Consider the following 19,734-nt stretch of genomic DNA (forward strand, 5'->3'; position numbering starts at 1 on the left):
GGTGCTGAAGGTAACAGACATGAACCATAAAAGACAGAGATGCAACAATCAAGTCTGACAACGATGAATAAGAAGTTCTTAATAAAGGTGTAAGCAGGGGTCTGTAACCCAAAGAAGGGACATTACCTGCCGAGAAATGCCCCCACAAGGACACACTGTGGCATATCACTGCCTGATCAGTTTCCTTTTCTATAAGAGGAGCGTCACAGTGTTCCTTTTCAAGCTACCTCCTCGTCTTCTGTGAAAGAATTGTGTGCTTTTTTGTGCAATGTAATTATGAATAGCACTCTTGTGGGGTTAGAAAGATTATGAATTGCAGCAGTGAAAAAACTATAAACAACTAAGTATGTAAAAGAGGTTTACCAGGGATTATTTCAGTACTAATAATGCAATAACGTGCCTGGTTTTCATTTATTATTTGAAATATAACCAGAATCAGCTTTAAAAAAAAAATTAGTAATTTCCTAATATTACAGGAATAATGTGTGGAGGGGATTCAACAAAGATTTGCCAGGTATGTGAACTTAAATACCTTTGAAAGGACAACAGTGAGGATGCTGACTCTATGTCAGGTATGGCATTAAGACCTTTTTGTATTGCTTTTCCTCATTTCATCCTCACCACAACCTGCCCAGAGAGATATTATTACTGTCTCCTTTTTTGAAACTCGAGCAGAACAACACTAATGATTCTCCCAAGGGGATGCAGTGACCATAACACAGCCAGGATTTGAACCCAGAAATTCTCTCTGCTGCCCATGTTTTCAGCTGCTCTGCCTTACCACCTTTAAAAGGTACATACATCATAAGGTTTGAAAAACCAGCTGGGTGCACTTGCAACGCGGTTAGTACTAGTTACAGCCACCAGTTACTGACAGCCTGCAAGCACCTACATAGAATCTGTTTAAAATACATTTCAATGCCTCAAATATATTTGCTTCTTTCCTTTGTACACATTTACTGTATGGATTTAATTAGGTACACGGGAACATAATCATGGGAAGTAGTTTCCCGAAGGGAAGACGTTGTGTGAGTTTCAGACAAAATCTCCATCTTATTCACCCAACAAAATTCAGCGAAGACCTGATGCCACTCTGAGTTAACAAAAGAACTGATCTTTTTTTAAATTAGGAATCCTGTATTCACTATCCAAAAATAAATTTTCAAAATAGAGTCTCCCACCAGGAAAACTGTTCCATTATGATTTTAAGCTTCAGCAGAATGCCTGGCTGTTCTTTGTGTCTTATAGAGAGCACGGGTATAGACAGTCTTGCCCTAAGGCCAGTGGTGAGCTGGGCCAGCTCACAGAGACTCTCAGGGAGCCACTGTGTTCAGCTCCCAACTCTGTGTCCAGTGATGATGTTTGATAGCTTGAAACCAGTCAAAAGGGGGCTCTTAAATCACTGAACTTGGCAAATGCTACAGATCAGGGCTCCCTTCTTTGCCCCCGGAGAACTCGTTTTAGAACATTTACCAGAACACTAATGCCTAGGTTTGACGAAGAACTTACTTCTTTTGGTGGTCTCATTATTATGCTTACATTTCATTTTAGGGTTTACACAGTGATGTCACTCACAAAAACCCTGAGAGAGAGAAAGACGTGACTGTTCCTGTTCTACTGATGAAGTACAAAGAGGTTAAGTAACTTGACAAAGATCATATAGCCAGCAAATCGCAAAAATACACAACTCTACTCTTGGTCTTCTGATCCCAGTAAGGCTCTACAAAATTATCTTTGTTGAAATCATCTTGAGGTGATAACAGCCTTCAAATAACCTTCAAAGAGTCTTCAGATATTAATAGCAGCAAGAACATTTCATTATAATATTTTACATTTAAATTCAAAAAATAGGCATGAGAAGGGTAGGTCTTGATGGGGAAAAATATATAATTTGTGCAGAGAAAAAAAAAATGGGTAATGTATCAGCACTTACTAGACTCAGAAAAAGTGATGAATTAAGGTGAAGCCAAAAGAGAAATACAACATTTACAGAGCTATTTATCTATAGCCCTCTTGTACATAACTCAACATATTAAATTTTTGATGATGACCACTGCTATCAACTATTTTTAATAATATAAATGAGTCAAAAGTACAGGATTATATTAATAAAACAGCATGAGGTGGGGTTGTCCCTCATGGGTGATTTCGGTTTAAGAGAACAGGACTGAGTTCTCACAATCCCTGGTCTCCTTTTAAGCACATATGCTGCTGCTCTTGTACCACATTAAAGAGTGACTATAAAATCCCTCATCTTAGTCTTCCAAATTAAAAACAAACTAACTAAAAAAAATCTAAGCAGCTAATACCTGCTGCCTGTCCCTCTGGAGAGGTATGAATACACCCCAAACACACCAAAATAGAAGGCAGCCTAAATGGACGGTACTAGTGGTCGCCACAGACCGCTAAGGAAACAGAGGAGCAAGAGATTGATCTCAACCTCAGTTGAGATATGGCTATCTTCAGTGAATCCATAAGAGAGGTAAAAAATTAACTGGGCCTTGAAAGGTTAGGCACCCCTTTTCCTCCTGCAGACTGGGGGAAAGACAATCTGGACGAAGAGCAGGCAGTGAGAAGTCGGTGCAGGAAATGGTTTTCCGTTTGGGAACAGAAAAAGGCTCCAAGTGTGAACAGCTCAGGTGGGACCACATCAGGGAAGACTGGACTAGATCTGAGACTTTGTTACTGAGATACTAATGGGTTTTGAAGGTTTCTGAGCAGGAAGTGATACCCTTGGCTCAGCGTTCTGAAAGAGGCAACACAGGTGGTATCTGAAGGCTGAAAGGGAGGAGTTGGGGGTAGAATGAGGGACTAAGGGGGAAGTAGGGAGGCTCCTCAGAGCTGTGTCTCACGTCTCCACAGTCCAAATCAGCAGGCTGAAGTCCACTTGCTACTATGATGCATGCTATATTGTTCATACGCCAAGGCGTCCCGGGGCAAATGCAGTTTCTGTCAAGCAGGCTGTACCTCCTGACTTCACCTCCCTCTCAAGAAAGTATGTTTTCAATACAATGTGAGAATGATGTTTTTACACAGATGATCTTAAATCTGCAAGGGCTGATTAAATTATTACTAACTCCTGCTGGAATGCATGTTTATCACACAACTACATAGTGATGATGAGAATATGAAATATGTCAGTAATACCAACAAGAAAAAGAGGGTGCAGTTTCAACATTGCCAGAAAAACCTAAAGTTCCTTGAAAGAACCATTTCTCAATTCATGACCTAACAAATCATGACATACACATCCTCGTGCAAAAACACTGCCTTCCATTGAGATTCACACTATTTCGACCCTGCCTTCCTGGTTAGCGGTAGCCAACCAACCAGTCATCCTCTTCACTGACGTTTTTGGCGTGTGACCTGTTAACACCTTCACAACAGCATCATGAACACCCAAATATCTACCCAACAAACTAACATCAAAGTTATTTGACCCATTCGCTTCCAACCACCTTCACCCACATTCCACAATGGCAACTCACTGCATTACCACTCACCTGGACCTCAACTCGGAAAATCTAAGCTCCAGTCGAGGAACTGCTACCAAACAAGCAGCCTGTGGTCATCGATTCCTTTCACTCCACTCTCTGGTTCCCTTGTCCGTGACACTTCTTCAGTGGTGGCCACGCGGGAGCACATTACCTGCTCCCAGACTGGCCTCACGCGGTTGGTACCAGCCTTCACCACCACGAACAACTCACTGCACAGCCGCTGTACTCAAGATTCATATCAACAACCCGAGTCCATCCCTATCAACCTTCCCTAGCTTACTGAGCTCTTTCAGAACCTTCAGAGGAAGACACGCCCTGTCTCCTGCTGAAATCTACCCACTCTGTTATTAGTCCGCCGCCGCCACCAAGTCACTTCAGTCGTGTCCGACTCTGTGCGACCCCACCGACTGCAGCCTATCAGGCTTCTCTGTCCATGGGATTCTCCAGGCAAGAACACTGGAGTGGGTTGCCATTTCCTTCTCCGTTATTGGTCCAGCCCCTCACATCTCCCCACAGACCTTCTCCCCCAAGTTGTGACAAATGGAACGAACACATTTAGTTCATCTTTTAGCCTGTCTGCTGCACTGATACTCATGACTATACTCTTCTGAAATGTCCTCCTTAGGTTTACAAGACACCATTCTCTTCTGGTTCTCCTCCTGTGTCGCATGTGGTTCTGTGTTCTGTATTTCCTAGGAACTCTTTATCAGTTTGCTCGATTCTTCCCTTAAACAGTGGTGTTCTAGAATTTCATCCTCTTATTTCTCCTTGCATAATGTCATCCAAACCCTGTGATTTCAACTACCAACAATGGGTTACTGGCTCCCAAACATCTAACTTGAATCTCAACTTACTCAACTTCTAACCCACTACGTAGTAAACCGTTCCACCTAGACTTTCATGATTAAGTTTAAGGTCTCTTCACCTAACTCACAACATGCTAAGAAGCTGGATTTGACATTACTCTCTCCAAATATGTTGCTCTGTCTATATTATCCATCTGGACAAACAGCTTCATTATCCAACTAGTCACCCAAAACTAAAGCTAGCCAGTCTAGAGTCTAAATCTTTTCCAGTACAGCAATGTAGTTAAGAACTCAAGTATCTGACTACCTTAGTTCAAGCCCTACCTCTATTACTCTCCAGTGTAAGATCTTGGAAAAGTTACTTCTCACGTCTGAATTTCTTCATTGGAGAGAAATTAACATCACACAATCTACAGAGATGATGTATTAAATGAGTAATACAGATAAAGTTCTTACAGTAATAAAACCAGCACAACCTAAGTGCTGAAAAAAATGTCTGCTAGTATTATTATTGTCACAACCAACCAATCAATATATGATATGTATTTTATTTTCTATATATGTATTCATATATATATGTGTGTGTGTGTGTGTATATATTTATATATATATATTATATATATGCGGCTGCTAAGTCACTTCAGTCATGTCCGACTCTGTGAAACCCCATAGACGGCAGCCCACCAGGCTTCCCCATCCCTGGGATTCTCTAGGCAAGAACACTGGAATGGGTTGCCATTTCCTTCTCCAGTGCATGACAGTGAAAAGTGAAAATGAAGTCTCTCAGTTGTGTCCAACTCCTAGCGACCCCATGGACTGTAGCCTACCAGGCTGCTTCATCCATGGGATTTCCAGGCAAGAGTACTGGAGTGGGTTGCCATTGCCTTCTCCGATATATATATATATATGTGTGTATTCTCTTCTCCATATCTCTGATTCTGCTTTTGCTTATGGACTCACCAACACTGAAAGACTGTTATGCCATACTTCACCAATATCAAAAGATACAGCTTTTTCACATTTTACCTTCTCTGCCTCCCGATGTTATCTTACAGTTGACAGCATGTCACATTTTCATAGGCGTTAATTTGTTTTCCTAAGCACAGAGCAATCATCCACCTTACAAATGACAGTGTCTTAGGCTACATGAAATAGAATGCAGGCCTCTTACCTATTTCTTCCAGCTTCACATTCTGCTCTGCCCACCCCAACTTAAATAACTCCAAATTCACTACTGCCAGTAGACTAAACAGGACTAAAGAAAAATTAATAAATTAGCTGAAAACATTCTACAAGTGCAGCTTAATTATAGTTAATAATTTCATCTTTATCACAAGCATTTTTATGGTAGTTGCATTTCAAGGAATTTTGAGAAAAAATATAATTAATCTTTACAGATTTATGCATGTATTCACCTATTCAATAAGATATTTTTAATGTTCCAGGAACTGGGCACTAGGGATATAGTTGTAAACAAGAGTCAAATCCCAATCCTCATGGAATTCTCATACTAATAAAAGGAGATTAAAAAATAAATAGTATGAAATCTATATCATATGATGATGCATAACTAAAGCAGGAAGGGAGGATAGATTTATCACACTCCTGACAATCATGTTATGAGATGACTCCCCTGCATGTGATAACTGCTAATATAATGATATATACATCTTTGAAATACTTCCTCAAATCCAAGATCTCAATTACGCATTTACCCAGGCAATTCTGACTTGGAAAAGAAGGGGTAAATCTCAAAAAGCCTTGGGTTTGCAAAACCCACAGGCCGATCCTCTTTAGTTACCATGCTAATAGGGGCCATGGTTACAGCTTCTATGGCCTTGACAAGTCTTTGCCTTTTATATTTTAGAAGATCATAAATGTTGAATGTGGGCACATTTCAGGCCCATGACTCACTGCCACCTCTGTCTGCCTTTCCTGAACTCCCCGAACAGCTAACCGTTCTTTTTAAAGGGTTTCAGTCCTCTGCAATAGGTGCTCCCAGGTGGCCGCTATAACTCATTTCAACCTGGCCGAACAGGCACGAATACGCCTCTTTATTGTTAGTTTTATCTCCCCTTCAGTGCTTGGGAATACAGAACGATCTCTAAAAGTTTACGCTTTATTAACTTCATGAGCCACCAGAAAATTTCCTCCAGTATCATCAGGATAACTCAGCGCAGGTACCTTCAGGGTCCTAATATGATTCTCAGCCTCACTCTTTTCCTTCTTGAAGTGCTTCATCAGCTCCTGGATATTGTGTTCGTGTTTTGTTTTCACACTCTGCAATGACGATGTGAGATCTTCCAGCTCCCGCTGATGAACATCTCTTTCGAGCTTTAACTGACTAATGATTGTAGCTGTTTCCTCATCTTTAGATTTCGCTTGTGTCCTGAGGTCAGAAAGGTTCTTGAGGACCTCTTTCCTGGCTCTCTGTTCCTCCGCCAATTTATTTGCGAGGTCTGCCCGGATGGCACTCAAGTCCTTGATGGCCTCTTGCATCTCAAGAAGTTGAGCTTTGTCCTTGGCCTGGCTCTCCTTCAGCTCTGCAATCTGTTCCTCCAGGTGAGCTTTCTCAGCTTTCAACTGGCTTTGAATCTGATTCTGTTTTTTCAATTCACCTTCTAGCCTATGGATGGTATCCAGGGAATCCTTGACTTCCAGTTCAAGATCAGCTTGATGAGACTTCACATCACTTAGCTTCTGCTCCTTACAATGAAGCTCCTCCTCTTGAAGGGCACGCTTGGTCAGCACATCATTCAATTCCTTTCGGAGATTCTCTATTTGTTGCAGCGCTGCATAAAGCTGGCTTTTCAGTTCATCCTTTTCTTTTAGAATCTATCAGATTAGGAACAGAAAGCAAAAATTACTGTAAAATTCACCATATACACCGCCAGAAAACAAAATAAAGTTTAAGCCACAAGGAGAAGAAAATTTCATAAAATAATACTTTGTATTTTTTCCAGTTTTAAATAAAAAATATTTTTTAGGCTAGAAAAAGGCAGAAAAATACAATTGCTCTGAAGTAGTACCACACTGAGATATATGTTTCAGATTTTCATCACCAAAATGCATCAATCCATGATCATGAATAATTACTTAAAGGTAAGATAAAAATGAGCAGAAGAATGGGAAAAAAAGACTCCAGTTATTATTTACCAGAGATTAAAATAATACAATGTTACTTAAAATAACAATGATTTGCATTTCAATGGCACACTTTTCAAAAGGAGAAACCTCAAAACAGATAGGGAAGATAATGTGAAGAAGAATGTAGATACAGAAAGGTTTTGGTACAATCAGTCACTGTTAATCAAATAATGTGATTTGATTAGTGACAAGAAACACACCAGTATGTAATGCAGAGGTCTTTAAGTTAAAGGTAGAAATAAGGTTAATTTAAGAGTTGGAAAGGTTGGGAAGGGACTCATGAGAAAAGTCAAAGGACCAAAAGGCCATCACCCTCTGCCAGCCTCTTTGGGGGTTAGGGCTATTGCTCAGGGACAAAGGCCAAGAACTAACCCTTTAATCCTCACAGTCCATCGATGCAAATGAAAAAGCCAACAGCTAAGGCAGCTGAAACTGTCCCCTCTCCCCCAACACTGACACCAATAGCATCTCCGTACTTGTTTACTGATGCCTACCATAGTTTGAACCCAGGAAAAAAAAAAAAAAATTAAGATTCTTATTTTAGAATTAGAAATGAGTTAAAATGCAAATACTTTAAGACATTTTTATACTTTATATTTTGCACCTCAGTGTGAAACAATTCATGATAAAATAAGTCCATCACTTCAAAAAAAATGGTCTCCTCAAATTTCTAACAGGGAGAAAGAGCATGAAGCTAACATGAGAAATAATAAAAGGGAGTGATTAAGCAGCTGAGCTCTGTCCAGGAGAACTGGATTCTCAGCCCAGGCATAAGTAGTTCTATGGCCTTAAAGAAATTGTTTATCTTTATAAAGATAATAAAAGCTACATCATAGGGCTGTGATGAAGACAACTGGGAAGGGGGAAGTAAAGAGAGGGGGTGGGATTTAAGTTTAAGGAGAAACCAGGAGTCTCCAGGAGGTACTTATGCAAGACAGTGATCAAAACTGTGAAGAGAGGGGTTCACTGATAAACTATTGTTCCAGATTGAAAAGTCTCTAGAACACAGGGGAAAGAGTTCACTTCAGAGAGAATTTAAGGCAGGAAAAATGGCTAGAAATAATCATAAGCCTAAGGGCGGATGTTGGAGAAGAAAATGGCAACCCACTCCAGTATTCTTGCCTGAGAAATCCCATGGACAGAGGAGCCTGGTGGGCTATAGTCCAGGGGGTCGAAAAAGAGCTGGACATGACTGAGTGGCTAAACAAGGGCAGATGTATTCTTTTTCTATTGCAGTGTAACAAATTCCAACAAATTCCATGGCTTAAAACAACGACACCCATATATCATCTCACTGTTTCCATAGATTGTCAATCCTGGCAAGCAATTCTGCCTTCCATCTCCTGATGCTAAAATCAAGGTGTCAGCTAACCTGGGCTCTTATCTGGAGGCTCTGAGGGAGAATCCACTTCCAAGCTCATTCATGGTGTTGGCAAAATTTAGTTCTGTGCCCCTAGGACATGGGTCCCTGTTACCTTTGCTAGCTTTGGGCCAGCTGTTTTTCTGAGCTTCTAAAAGCCACTCACACTCCGTGGCTTATGGACTCCTCTGTCTCTGAAGCCAGTGACATTCCATACGGAATCCTTCTCAAGTTTTGAATCCCTCTGACTTCCCCTTCTCCCAACAATCAGAAAGATTTATCTGCTTTGAAGGGCTCCTGAGATTAGACTAGGCCCATTCAGACAATCTCCTAATCTTAAAATCAACCGTGCCATATAACATCATCATGGTACTGATATTTCATCCATATTCTCAGCTTCCAGAAACTAGGCTGAGGTATCTTTGGGAGGTCACTCTATGCACCACATTAAAGAAGACAAAACTGACAGAATCCAGCGTTGGCTGTAAGGCTAACATAAGGAGGGACCTGAGAATAGGGGAGGCGGCTCAAATACAGTGATTGACCTTTGGAACAGATAACATAGGCCCCTGACCTTGAGTTAAGAGACTTCCATGCAGCCCTGAAGATTATCAGTAAAAATCGTGTACTCAAGATGAAATTGTAGCAGATAAAATGTCTTTGATTGCAAAATACTGTATTTATTTTTGTCACATGATGGAAAGAGCAGAGATGGGGTGTTTCAAGATGAGTCCTTCAAAGCTCAGACTCTACCACCCTCCACAACTCTCCAGGTTTCGCCTGCACCTTCAGTGTTCCAAGCGTTACATCAATTCAGGACAGCAGTGACAGCCTTAGAGCAGTCACAGACTATGTTGGTCAAGTTTGGAATTTCTTTGGCAATATACATACTAAAAGCTAAGTAACTTCTATTTTCTTTTGGTTAATCCTTGGCTAGTAGCCATAGCCCAAGACTTGTCTAGACATTGACTTCGTGTCTGAAAATGTCAGTGTCCTAACCACCACCTCAGTATCCTGGAGATTCCTGGGGGCCCTCAGTTGAATAACCTTTGTCTAGAGGGAATTCAAAATAATGGACTTGGGTCTCCTTTGGTGAGAAATGCTTGAGTAGAAGTGCCTGGGCCTGAGAAATCAGGCTTGTTTTTTTTTACCTCATTTAAATTTCTGCTAAATGTCCTACCTCCCTCTATTACTTGGACTAACTTGAGCATAGATAGACAATTTGGCTTTTCCAACTCTGAAAGACTTCAAATTACCAGGCTCAGTAAATATGGACTAAAGATAGCAGATTTTCAGACTCCCAACACCCCAAGATCTTTCTCTCTGCTTTTAGACAGCCCAGTTTCAAGCTGTGCTTGTCGTTCTCTTCTGGGAGTTTTCTAACAGCTGCAATAAGTACACAACAGACTCCAACATCCTCAAGTTTTCCTGAAGTGAAGTGAAAGTGGCTCAGTCGTGTCCGACTCTTTGCAACCCCGTGGACTGACTATACAGTCCATGGAATTCTCCAGGCCAGAATACTCGAGTGGGTAGCCTTTCACTTCTCCAGGACATCTTCCCAACCCAGGGATCAAACCCAGGTCTGCTGCATTGTAGGCGGATTCTTTACCAGCTGAGCCACCAGGGAAGCCCTAAGTCATTAACCTACTGGTCACTTAATACCATCCCCTGAAGCACATCATCAAGACCCAAAGGTATGACTTCCAATGGCTCAATTATTTCCAATAGCATGGTAAGGTTTTCCAGCTTTCCCTTGAGAAAAGTCTGATCATCCCTGTCCTCACCCTACTTCTCCACGTAGTCAATCATTTTAGGTTTGTTCACTTACAGCTCCTTACTCTGAGAATTGATGTTTCATATCAGCTTGGATTTTTTTCAGCTGCAAGTAAGAGAAAACTCCAATTCAAGCTAGCTTAAACTACAAGGTGATTTACCATCATTCCAAGCAGAACTCTCCAGACCCAGTATGTCAGAGCTCTAGGTCCACTGCTCTGCATCGCTCTCAGCAATACCTTCCCTCCTAATGAGGCTGCAGTCTCAGGATCATCGCAGGACAGCCTCAGCCATTTCTGGCATCACAGTCAAACACAATAATGTTCAGAGAAGGAGGACATCTCCCTCCTAGCGTATTTTTTTTAGGAATGAGTAACATTTTTCAGAAGGTCCCCAACAGTCTTCATAGTTCACCCTTCAGATGAAGAATAGTTCTTGATCAGAAGAGGGCTAGATGCCTGGCAACTGGCCTATGTTAATTTTTTTTTTTTAATTTGATGGAATGAATTGAGCTGGGGTCAGTGAAGAAACCAAGATCATTAGAGGAGCCAATATACATGATATTCTATGTAGGTTTTACTGGTACCACTCAAGAGCAGCAACAGAATAAGTAGAGAGTTAGGTAGATCCCAGACTGAAGATCAGTAAAATGTGTGGGGTGGAAGTTAAGAAACTGAAGATGCCGGTGAACATGTCACCAGATTAGCTTTTCATGAAGTCCAGTCTGAGAAGGAAAAAAAACTGATTTCAAGAAACAGTTGGTCAACCAATGGAATGTAGGAAGATGAAACTCCGATGGTAATAGTTAAAAGAGGAGAAAGGAATAAAACTAATGTGGACAATAAGAGACTGAAATTTTAGAACTAAAGATCTGAACACAAATGATAGATGATGACAAATTTTAGCCACAGAAATTACCTGCAGAGTGATTTGAAGGTCACTATACAATAGGAAGTTAGTGAAATATAAAAACACAGAGACCAATGGGCTGCTGACTTAAACTTGGAGATCACCAATGATAATAGCAAAATTATATATAATGAAACAGGTTGAAGGGAAGCCAGGGGTGAAAATTCTTGAGAAAACTGGAGGTTTAATGGAGACATAGTAGCAGTCAGGAAAAATGGGAAGGGAATGTTCTAACTGAACACTGTTTCCACTGAAGAAGAGCTATAGGGGAAGATTATGAGAGGAGGATTGAAAATGGGTGGTGTGATGCCAAAGGAATGATACTGCTTAAAACCATGGTGATTTATAGGAACAGGAATCAACTCCTCAAAGGCCTATCAAGTATGTACAGTTCTTTTTCCTTTTTTTTAAGGAACCAAAAGGTAGACAAGACAAATTTTTAAAGAAAACAAAAGTTATTTTTCTGCACGGAAGGAAACATGCAGAAAGACTGCCGGGTTATACTAACATATCAGTACTCTAGCCTTTCTTAAATTGCTTATGACAAGACTGCACACACATTTAGAAAGTGTGCACTTTAGCACTGATCCTCCTTACTTTTCAACCATTAAGAAATTCACATTTGAAAAGACAGTATATATTACATACAGCTCTTTTATTTCCCTCAGCATGAAAGCAATACACAGAAGGAAAAGATGGCAATTTAAGATTCTTGAAGTCAAACATTATCAAGGAAAAAGCTCAATACATGGGCAAGTCAATTATCCTGCCAATTCAATAAGAAAAAACACAACCTAAGAATCACTCCCATTATCCATGTTAAAAAAACAAACAAACAAACAAACATGAATTTGGAAACATTCAGAAAAGCATACATTATGATCAAAACCCAAATTGAAATTTTTTCCTTATTATTTTTAAAGTACATATAAAAACCAATGACTTCAAAAGCACTTTAAAGGAAAAAAGGCAAAAAATCATAATTCTTGACTAGATTATTTATATCAATAGAATGCTAGGCCTTCTAGTGAATGTTATATATAATGATAGAATGTTACGCCATCTATGTATCTCTGAAGAATATCATGATTCCCTGATGTAACCATTCATGTCAGTGTCTTTTAAGAAAAGTATACATACTGACCTGTCTGGATTTTTTCTGCAATGATATGCTATTTATTTGATGTGCCATATGCTTCAATAATGAAACAGTTTTGTAATATGATATATATCTGACATCTTACCAAGATTTCATATGTAATGTAAAAAGCAGGAAAAAAAAAAATAAGAGCAATAGTTAAGAGAATAAAAGCTTTTGGCTTTCTAATGAATTTTAAGTGGCACATCTTAAAGCAGAAAATAAGTGAACCTGGAAAAAGATAGATGGAAGTAGGCAAGGAACTATTTTGAAAATGCAAAGACTGCATCTGTTGAGCACATGAAAGGGCTCAATAAAGTTACTTATTAAACAATTAATCCATTCTCTATAACATGCTTTATTTGTAAACCAGTATCATTTTCACCTTAACATACACTTCCAAATATACCCTGGAGTCACTTTTGGAAAGTAATTCGTCCCAAAAACACAAAATGTGAGTAGACTGTCTTACTACTGCCCTAACGTGGTTTTCTGTTTTATTCAAAATTAAATATTCTTCAGAGGCATTATTCAGTAAGGTATTAAAGATACACTTTTTCCAAAGTGATTTACAATATATTTCCATATCACAGACTTACTGGACACTTGAATTTGCAGTAGAATATCTGTTACCCTTTCTTCTTTGATTAACCATTGCTCTAACTGCGACATGCTGCATTAATTTTTAAGGCTTTTAAAGTGGAAATTACAATGCCTGCTGTGATAATTGTAATACTACCCTAACTGTGGCAATCACTTTAAAACTACTTCTTTGCTTATCATTAGCAATGCTAAGTGATAAAAATAATTTTAGCAGGAGTATTCTGGGAAGTGATTGTTTAACAATTTTTAATATTTAAACAGCTCAATCGAGAAAACTCTCCTGGATTAAGGTACTGTCTGATGACATGGACCCTTCTAAATTTCCTCTCATTAAGTAAAATCCCCAGATGGCTCTCAATCAGTCAATTTCCCCAACCACTCTTCTCTCTCCCTACCTCCGTTATAGGCAGACTCATTGAACCAATTGCCAAACCAGGCTGACAACAGAATAATCAAGGTAGACCAATCTCCTGGGATCAAATCAATTCAGATTCAAGTCTGAAAGCTTCAGAAGGGCTTTACCTTGGGGCAACGAGTCACCTATTAAGTGTCAGGTGGGTTAAAGTGAAAAGCATTCCACAGTCAGTGAAAAGTGATCACTTTCTCCATATTTTATATCTCCAAGAAATTCGTATGTAAAAATACAAGCATCGTGTCCATGACAGCTCATCTGTCATGAAACAAGCATCCATCATTCTTAAGTGCTGACAATTGATTTTATAGGTGTAAATGCCCTACATTTTGCTTTCTTTTGAAAGAAAGTCAACTTATCCAAATGATTATTCTTCTGAAACAGAGTTCTTGACAAGTGACAAATGACAATGCAGACGTGATAAACCAAGACTAAACATGGATAAAAATCAATCATGACTTTCCTGCTTATTATCTTATAAACATCTGGGTTTAATTCAATGCAAAGATATAGTTGAGAATCAACACAGGAGCATAAATTCCATTTAAAATAACTGATTATACAAGAGAAAAGATGACGTTAAATGTATACACAGATCAATGAAATGCTTTTTGTTGCTATCGAAGGAGCACAAAAGTCTTCAAGAGGCTTGAGATTTGACAATATTGCTCAGTGAGATTATCAGTGTTACTCACTTAACTAAAATTACAGTTGCTGCCAGAAAATGGTCCAGCAGTAATAACTGCATCTTAAATGCTTCTTTCCAACTAATACTGAAGTTGAGATATACAAATAAATGAGATTTTAAAATACATTCACTGGAGGAAAAGACATGTGATATTAAGGAAGATTTTGTGATTTTCTTCCATTTGGATATTAAAGAATAATTTCCAATTAGGGCAGGGCAACCCACTCCCATGGACAGAGGAGCCTGGCTGGCTACAGTCCATGGGTTCACAAAGAATCAGACACGACTAATCAACTCAGCACGGGGAGCACTGGGGAACTAAACACTAAAATAGATGAGGAGAGTGGATCTGTTTTAAGGGTTAACTCTGCAAAGCCACAGAATGTTAAACTACTACAAAAGCTGTACAAAGATTTTATCTTTGTACCTTGAGATAGTCAAGACACAGAGACTCTTCTATCAAGAACCTCTTGATAGGTCACACACACAGCACAGCACTCAAGAGTTTGTTCAAAGGACAAATGAGTGAATGGTTGGTCACAGCAGAAATCATTCCTCAGGAATGTGGCTTTTGTACCTGATTATTCTTCTCTGACAGTTGATCGAGACTTTCAGATTGTTTCTCCAGCGTGCGTTCTAACTTCTTATGCTTAAGCTTCCACTGCCTAATGGACTCCTGAGCTTTCAGCTTCAGCTCCTCTCTCCTCTTCTCTGCCTCCTGTCTCAGGCCCTCAGACTGCTGGAACTCCAGAAGGTATTGCTCGGCCTGCTTGGTGGCCTCCTCGGCGTGCTGAGTCAGCTTCGTGATCTGCAGGTCAGCACGCTTGTGTTTGGCATCACATGTCTCAAAGTGCTTCTGGATCTCCGTCAGTTCATCCAACATCTCTAGCTGCTGTTTTTCCCTGTTCTCCAATTCACGGGTTAAATTCTAGGAATAAAGCATGTGAAGGATCAGGAACATGTTCTTGTTTACATTGGATGTATAATATATCATCAAACAGGAGTCACTAATGTCATCAAATTAGCAATCCATCTAGAAAATATGATCCTTCCCCATGTATTTCATGATCATATTAATTGAGAGTAATTTGTTATAAAAATATTCTCATTTTTAGACTACTGCATTATTCAAGAAGGGAAACTGTTTTTTTCCCCAATTGACTGTCACTAAAACAGAAAGCCTCGTTGATGAGAAAAACAACATGTATTACTTTAGTAAGAATCTAGTGTCTTGTACAATGAAAGAAATGTCAATGTTTTAGAATTTGTCAGATTGTCAGAGCAATTATATGCCATTATACATAATGCTTCACTTTCTGACAGCAAATAAAATTTTGTGATAATAAAATAAAAATCTGTAACAAAAAAAGAACATTGATGATAGAATCACCAGTATAGACGATACTGTAATATGAAAGTCCATTTAAAAGTGATAAATTACTTATAGATAGGTTATTTGACTGGAAATACATAATGTTATAAGTTGATGAACTTATCTCAAGCTATACAAATCAATGAAGGACAGATTTTCAATTTATAAACTTAAATTTACATGGAATACTTACCTATTCAAGAAAAGAACTTGAACTCTTAAAATCTAGTTTCTCTAAACCAGTGGTAGCAGTCGTTTAGCCGCTAAGTCAGGTCCAACTCTTGTGACCCTATGGACTGTAGCCCGCCAGGCTCCTCAGTCCATGAGATTTCCCAGGCAAGAATACTGGAGTGGGTTGCCATTTCCTTCTCCAGGAGATCTTCCCGACCCAGGAGGGAACCAGTTTCTCCTGAATTGGCAGGCAGATTCTTCACCAATTGAGCCACCAGGGGAGCCCCCTCCCCAAACCAGAGTTGGTCAATAACACACTTGGAACTTACACTAAATCATCATGATTCAAATGCATTTTTAATTTGAGAAGAGTGGTGAGCAAATACTGATTTTTTAACTTCAAAAATGAGAGTACATTATATAACGTTTTATACAAATAAAAGAATGTTATCATCATTAACGTTAAGCCACTCTTGTAAAGCTCTGGAAGCCAGTGAGAAGTTCAGAAACAAGTGCCTACGATGCATCTCATAAGCTGCTCCTTCTGAGCCTTAGTTTCAAATACCTGTGGTTACAAAAGTAACACGAAAAGGTCATATGTTCAAGTAAGATTGGGTTCAGGAAGCTAAAATGACTGTGAGCTGGACAAACAATAAAATATCACCTACACGGTCCTAAAGCACCTATAAACAGACTGGAAACACTTACAAACCTCCTCTAACAGCAGATTATCAGTTCCACATTCAGCATCCCTCAACTGTGGCTCAAATCAAGTTAAATATCGTTTCTCTCATGATTAAAGTCATGATTTGACATTATGGCAACAACATATAAATAATGCCTCGAAAACAAGAGGTTTGCATTTGCTCAGTTTGCTAAATCCAACGCAGCTTGGAAGCAATGAGTCACTCCTTTATCCCTCCAAACAAAACAGTAAAATTAGAACTGTGCACTTGTTTGTGTGGAAAATTCTAAAATGAGATCAGAAAACCCTAGTGATAGTGGTTTACCCTTTTGCCCTGATCTAAAAGTTTTACCACTACACCAGAAATCAACTTTATTAAACAAGCAGTATTCAAGTGGTTTCTACATCAACAGAGAGATCCCATTTTTCCACCCACAACAAAGACTTAGGAAAATGGTTATACTTCTGATGTGTTAGGCACATAGTTTATAAAAAGGTTAATAAGATCTGGCTTCAACACCAAAGAAGATGATAATCTAAGTGGGGAGATATTCCCACTAACAACTAAATTACAACAGTGGTAGTACAAGGTGCTAAAATATGATGGACATTTATTTGAACGCGTTTATATTTTACAGTGTGGCTGGGGAGGGTCTCTCTTAGGTGGTGACATAAGAGTTGAGATCTATACCAGTCCAAGTTCGATGGGTGCACTGGGATGACCCTGAGGGAGGGGATGGGGAGGGAGGCGGGAGGGGGATTCAGGATGGGGGACACATGTACACCCATGGCTGATTCATGTCAATGTATGGCAAAAATAACACATAATACTGTACAGTTATTAGCCTCCAATTAAAATAATTAATTTTTAAAAAAAGAATTGCAATCTAAATGAGACAGAGCCAGTAATAATGGTAACAGCAACGACGATGACTACAACTAAGGTTTACTGAGCAGTTAAGTTGGGCAAGGGATAGTACAAATGCTTTATATGAATTACTTCACTCCGTCCCACCATAAAACTAAAGTAAGGCACTCTTATTATCTTGATTTGAGTAACAGTCAATCACCACTTGCAACTTGCCCGAGATCACATACCTAAGAAGTAAGGGCACAGAATTCAGACTCAGACAGTCTGAGTCCAGAGCCCACGTTTTCAACTCTTTACCAAGCTTTCAGACTTCCAGATGGACCCTAACTCCACGTGTCTACAGTCACTCACTCCTATACACCTATCCTAGTGGGTTTTTTTTTTTTTTTTTTTTTTTTCAGAACCGTCACCTTTGAAGCAAGGGTATATCCAACCCCCTTTCCCCCATTATCTCCTCCTTTGGCTTTATCTACCCATCTGCCCAATTTCCTTTTCTCCTAATACATTTGCTCTTCATTGCCAAGATGAGATGAGATTCCTTTTACTGGCTTGAGATTCAGGCTCTTTAACCTAACTTACTTATTTCGCTTTAGCCACTCTCCTGCTTACATCTCAAACTCCTTTTAAACCTATTCACCTACTGAACTCGAATAGCAAAACCAACATCTCTGTAGGACCTAAGAAAAAATCTCCTATTTCCCATATCAGGTTACTGAGTCCTCCAAGGAAAATCACAAATGAGTCTCAGGGAACTTGATGAGACACTGAAAGCCACCCTCGGTGCCCAGAAATTCTTCAGCATGCCCCTACCTGGTCTGGTGTGCTCTCTCTGAACCTACCAGCTTTTTCACTCACTGTGGCATACATAATAATCTAGCTCTCCCCCTGAAAAATAACACTGAGGCTATTAGGCAAGACACCCCCCAAATTTCCTACATGTACCATCCTGAAATCTTCCCAGTGGTTAAGGAAAAGGGACCTTTCTTCTTCAGACAAATGAGCCTACCTGGGTTCCTTCCTTCCACATCCATCAAGGACTTCATCACCCCAGTTATGCCTTCTCTTTTCCTACTATATCATTCTTATCTACTATTCTCATCTTTAAAACCAAAACAAAAAACTAATTTTTTAAGTGTAACAAACAAAAAACCTTTATCAATCTGACATGATCTTCTAACCAGCATCCTGTCCTCTTCCAGTTAAAAACTTCTGCAAAGAGCAGTCCACACTGATGCCCCACAATCTTATTTCCAATCCACTTCTCAATTCACTGGCTCTGGTTTCCAGCCTGATCACACAATTAAAATAACTCTCATCAAGATCCCCAAAGATAACCTAAAGCCAAATACAGCAGGCTCTACAAATCTTTCCTACTATCGTTGTTGCATGTGACACTGCCAATCACTTCTTCTTCCCGTGTTTCTTCTTCCTTGACTTTCATAATACACTCTTCACTAGTTCTCCTTTTTCTTTCATAATCTCCTTTCCTGGGCCTCTTCAACTATTTGGCTTTTAAATAGAGATACCTGTACAGGGTTCTAGTATTAAGCATCATTCCATCTATAAAACGTCTTTGGTGGTAAATAAGCATGTAGGTAAACAGAGATTTAAGTGATTCCTAATTCAGACCCAGGCTCATCTTAATTCCAGATTTTTAAATATCTAGTTGCATAATGACCCTCTACACTTGATAATCCCATAGGCATCTTAATTTTAGCACATCAAAAAAGTGAATTCACTGGATGCCCAACTCCTAACAAAAAGACAGTCCTATTAAAACAGCAGTAAATCTCCACTGAGGGAGGGTAAAAATGGAGCTGCACTTGTGTATTTAAACACAGTGAGAGAGTCAGAAATAGCTGCTGTAAGAAAAGAGAACATGAACAAGAGAGAAATGTTTAAAAGCTGACAAACAGAAGTAAAGTTTGAGACAATTTGATTGAGACAATTAGATTGTCTCAAATTTACAAAGGACCCAAGAGTAGATGAAATTCTTCAAATTTCTCCAGCAACTCTTTTGAATCCAGAATTAAAATAAATCCAGCATTATTTATCCTCTGTTAATTACAGAGCAACAAGAATAGGCACAGGATTAATAAATGCAAGCCCAGGGCTTAACAAAATAAATTCCTTTTGTTCTCACATTTTAAAACTGCAGACTTTCATATTAACAGATAACAGACAATAATTCACTTTGAAGAATATGTGAAAACACCGTGGCACTGACTGGATGTGTGAGTGAGAGTGAACAGAAAGGGGTGGGTCTTACTATAAACAAGGTGGCTATCACTCTTGATGGGAA

The 19,734-nt window shown here is 39.3% G+C and overlaps 1 protein-coding gene across 11 annotated transcripts in view; it reads right to left on the bottom strand.

Annotated features, from left to right (window-relative positions):
* Window positions 1-19,734, bottom strand: part of CEP128 (centrosomal protein 128) — a 480,417-nt gene that overhangs the window by 303,124 nt on the left and 157,559 nt on the right. For all 11 annotated transcript variants that reach the window (XM_059890961.1, XM_059890959.1, XM_059890957.1 and 8 more), the window contains 2 exons: window positions 14,911-15,261; window positions 6,488-7,138 (listed from right to left, as the gene is read on the bottom strand). In XM_059890961.1, coding sequence (XP_059746944.1) covers window positions 6,488-7,138; window positions 14,911-15,261 — 1,002 coding nt within the window. The remainder of the gene's footprint in view (window positions 1-6,487; window positions 7,139-14,910; window positions 15,262-19,734) is intronic.

This window comes from Bos taurus, chromosome 10 (genome assembly GCF_002263795.3).
Source record: "Bos taurus isolate L1 Dominette 01449 registration number 42190680 breed Hereford chromosome 10, ARS-UCD2.0, whole genome shotgun sequence".
In the NCBI taxonomy this organism is placed as follows: domain Eukaryota; kingdom Metazoa; phylum Chordata; class Mammalia; order Artiodactyla; family Bovidae; genus Bos; species Bos taurus.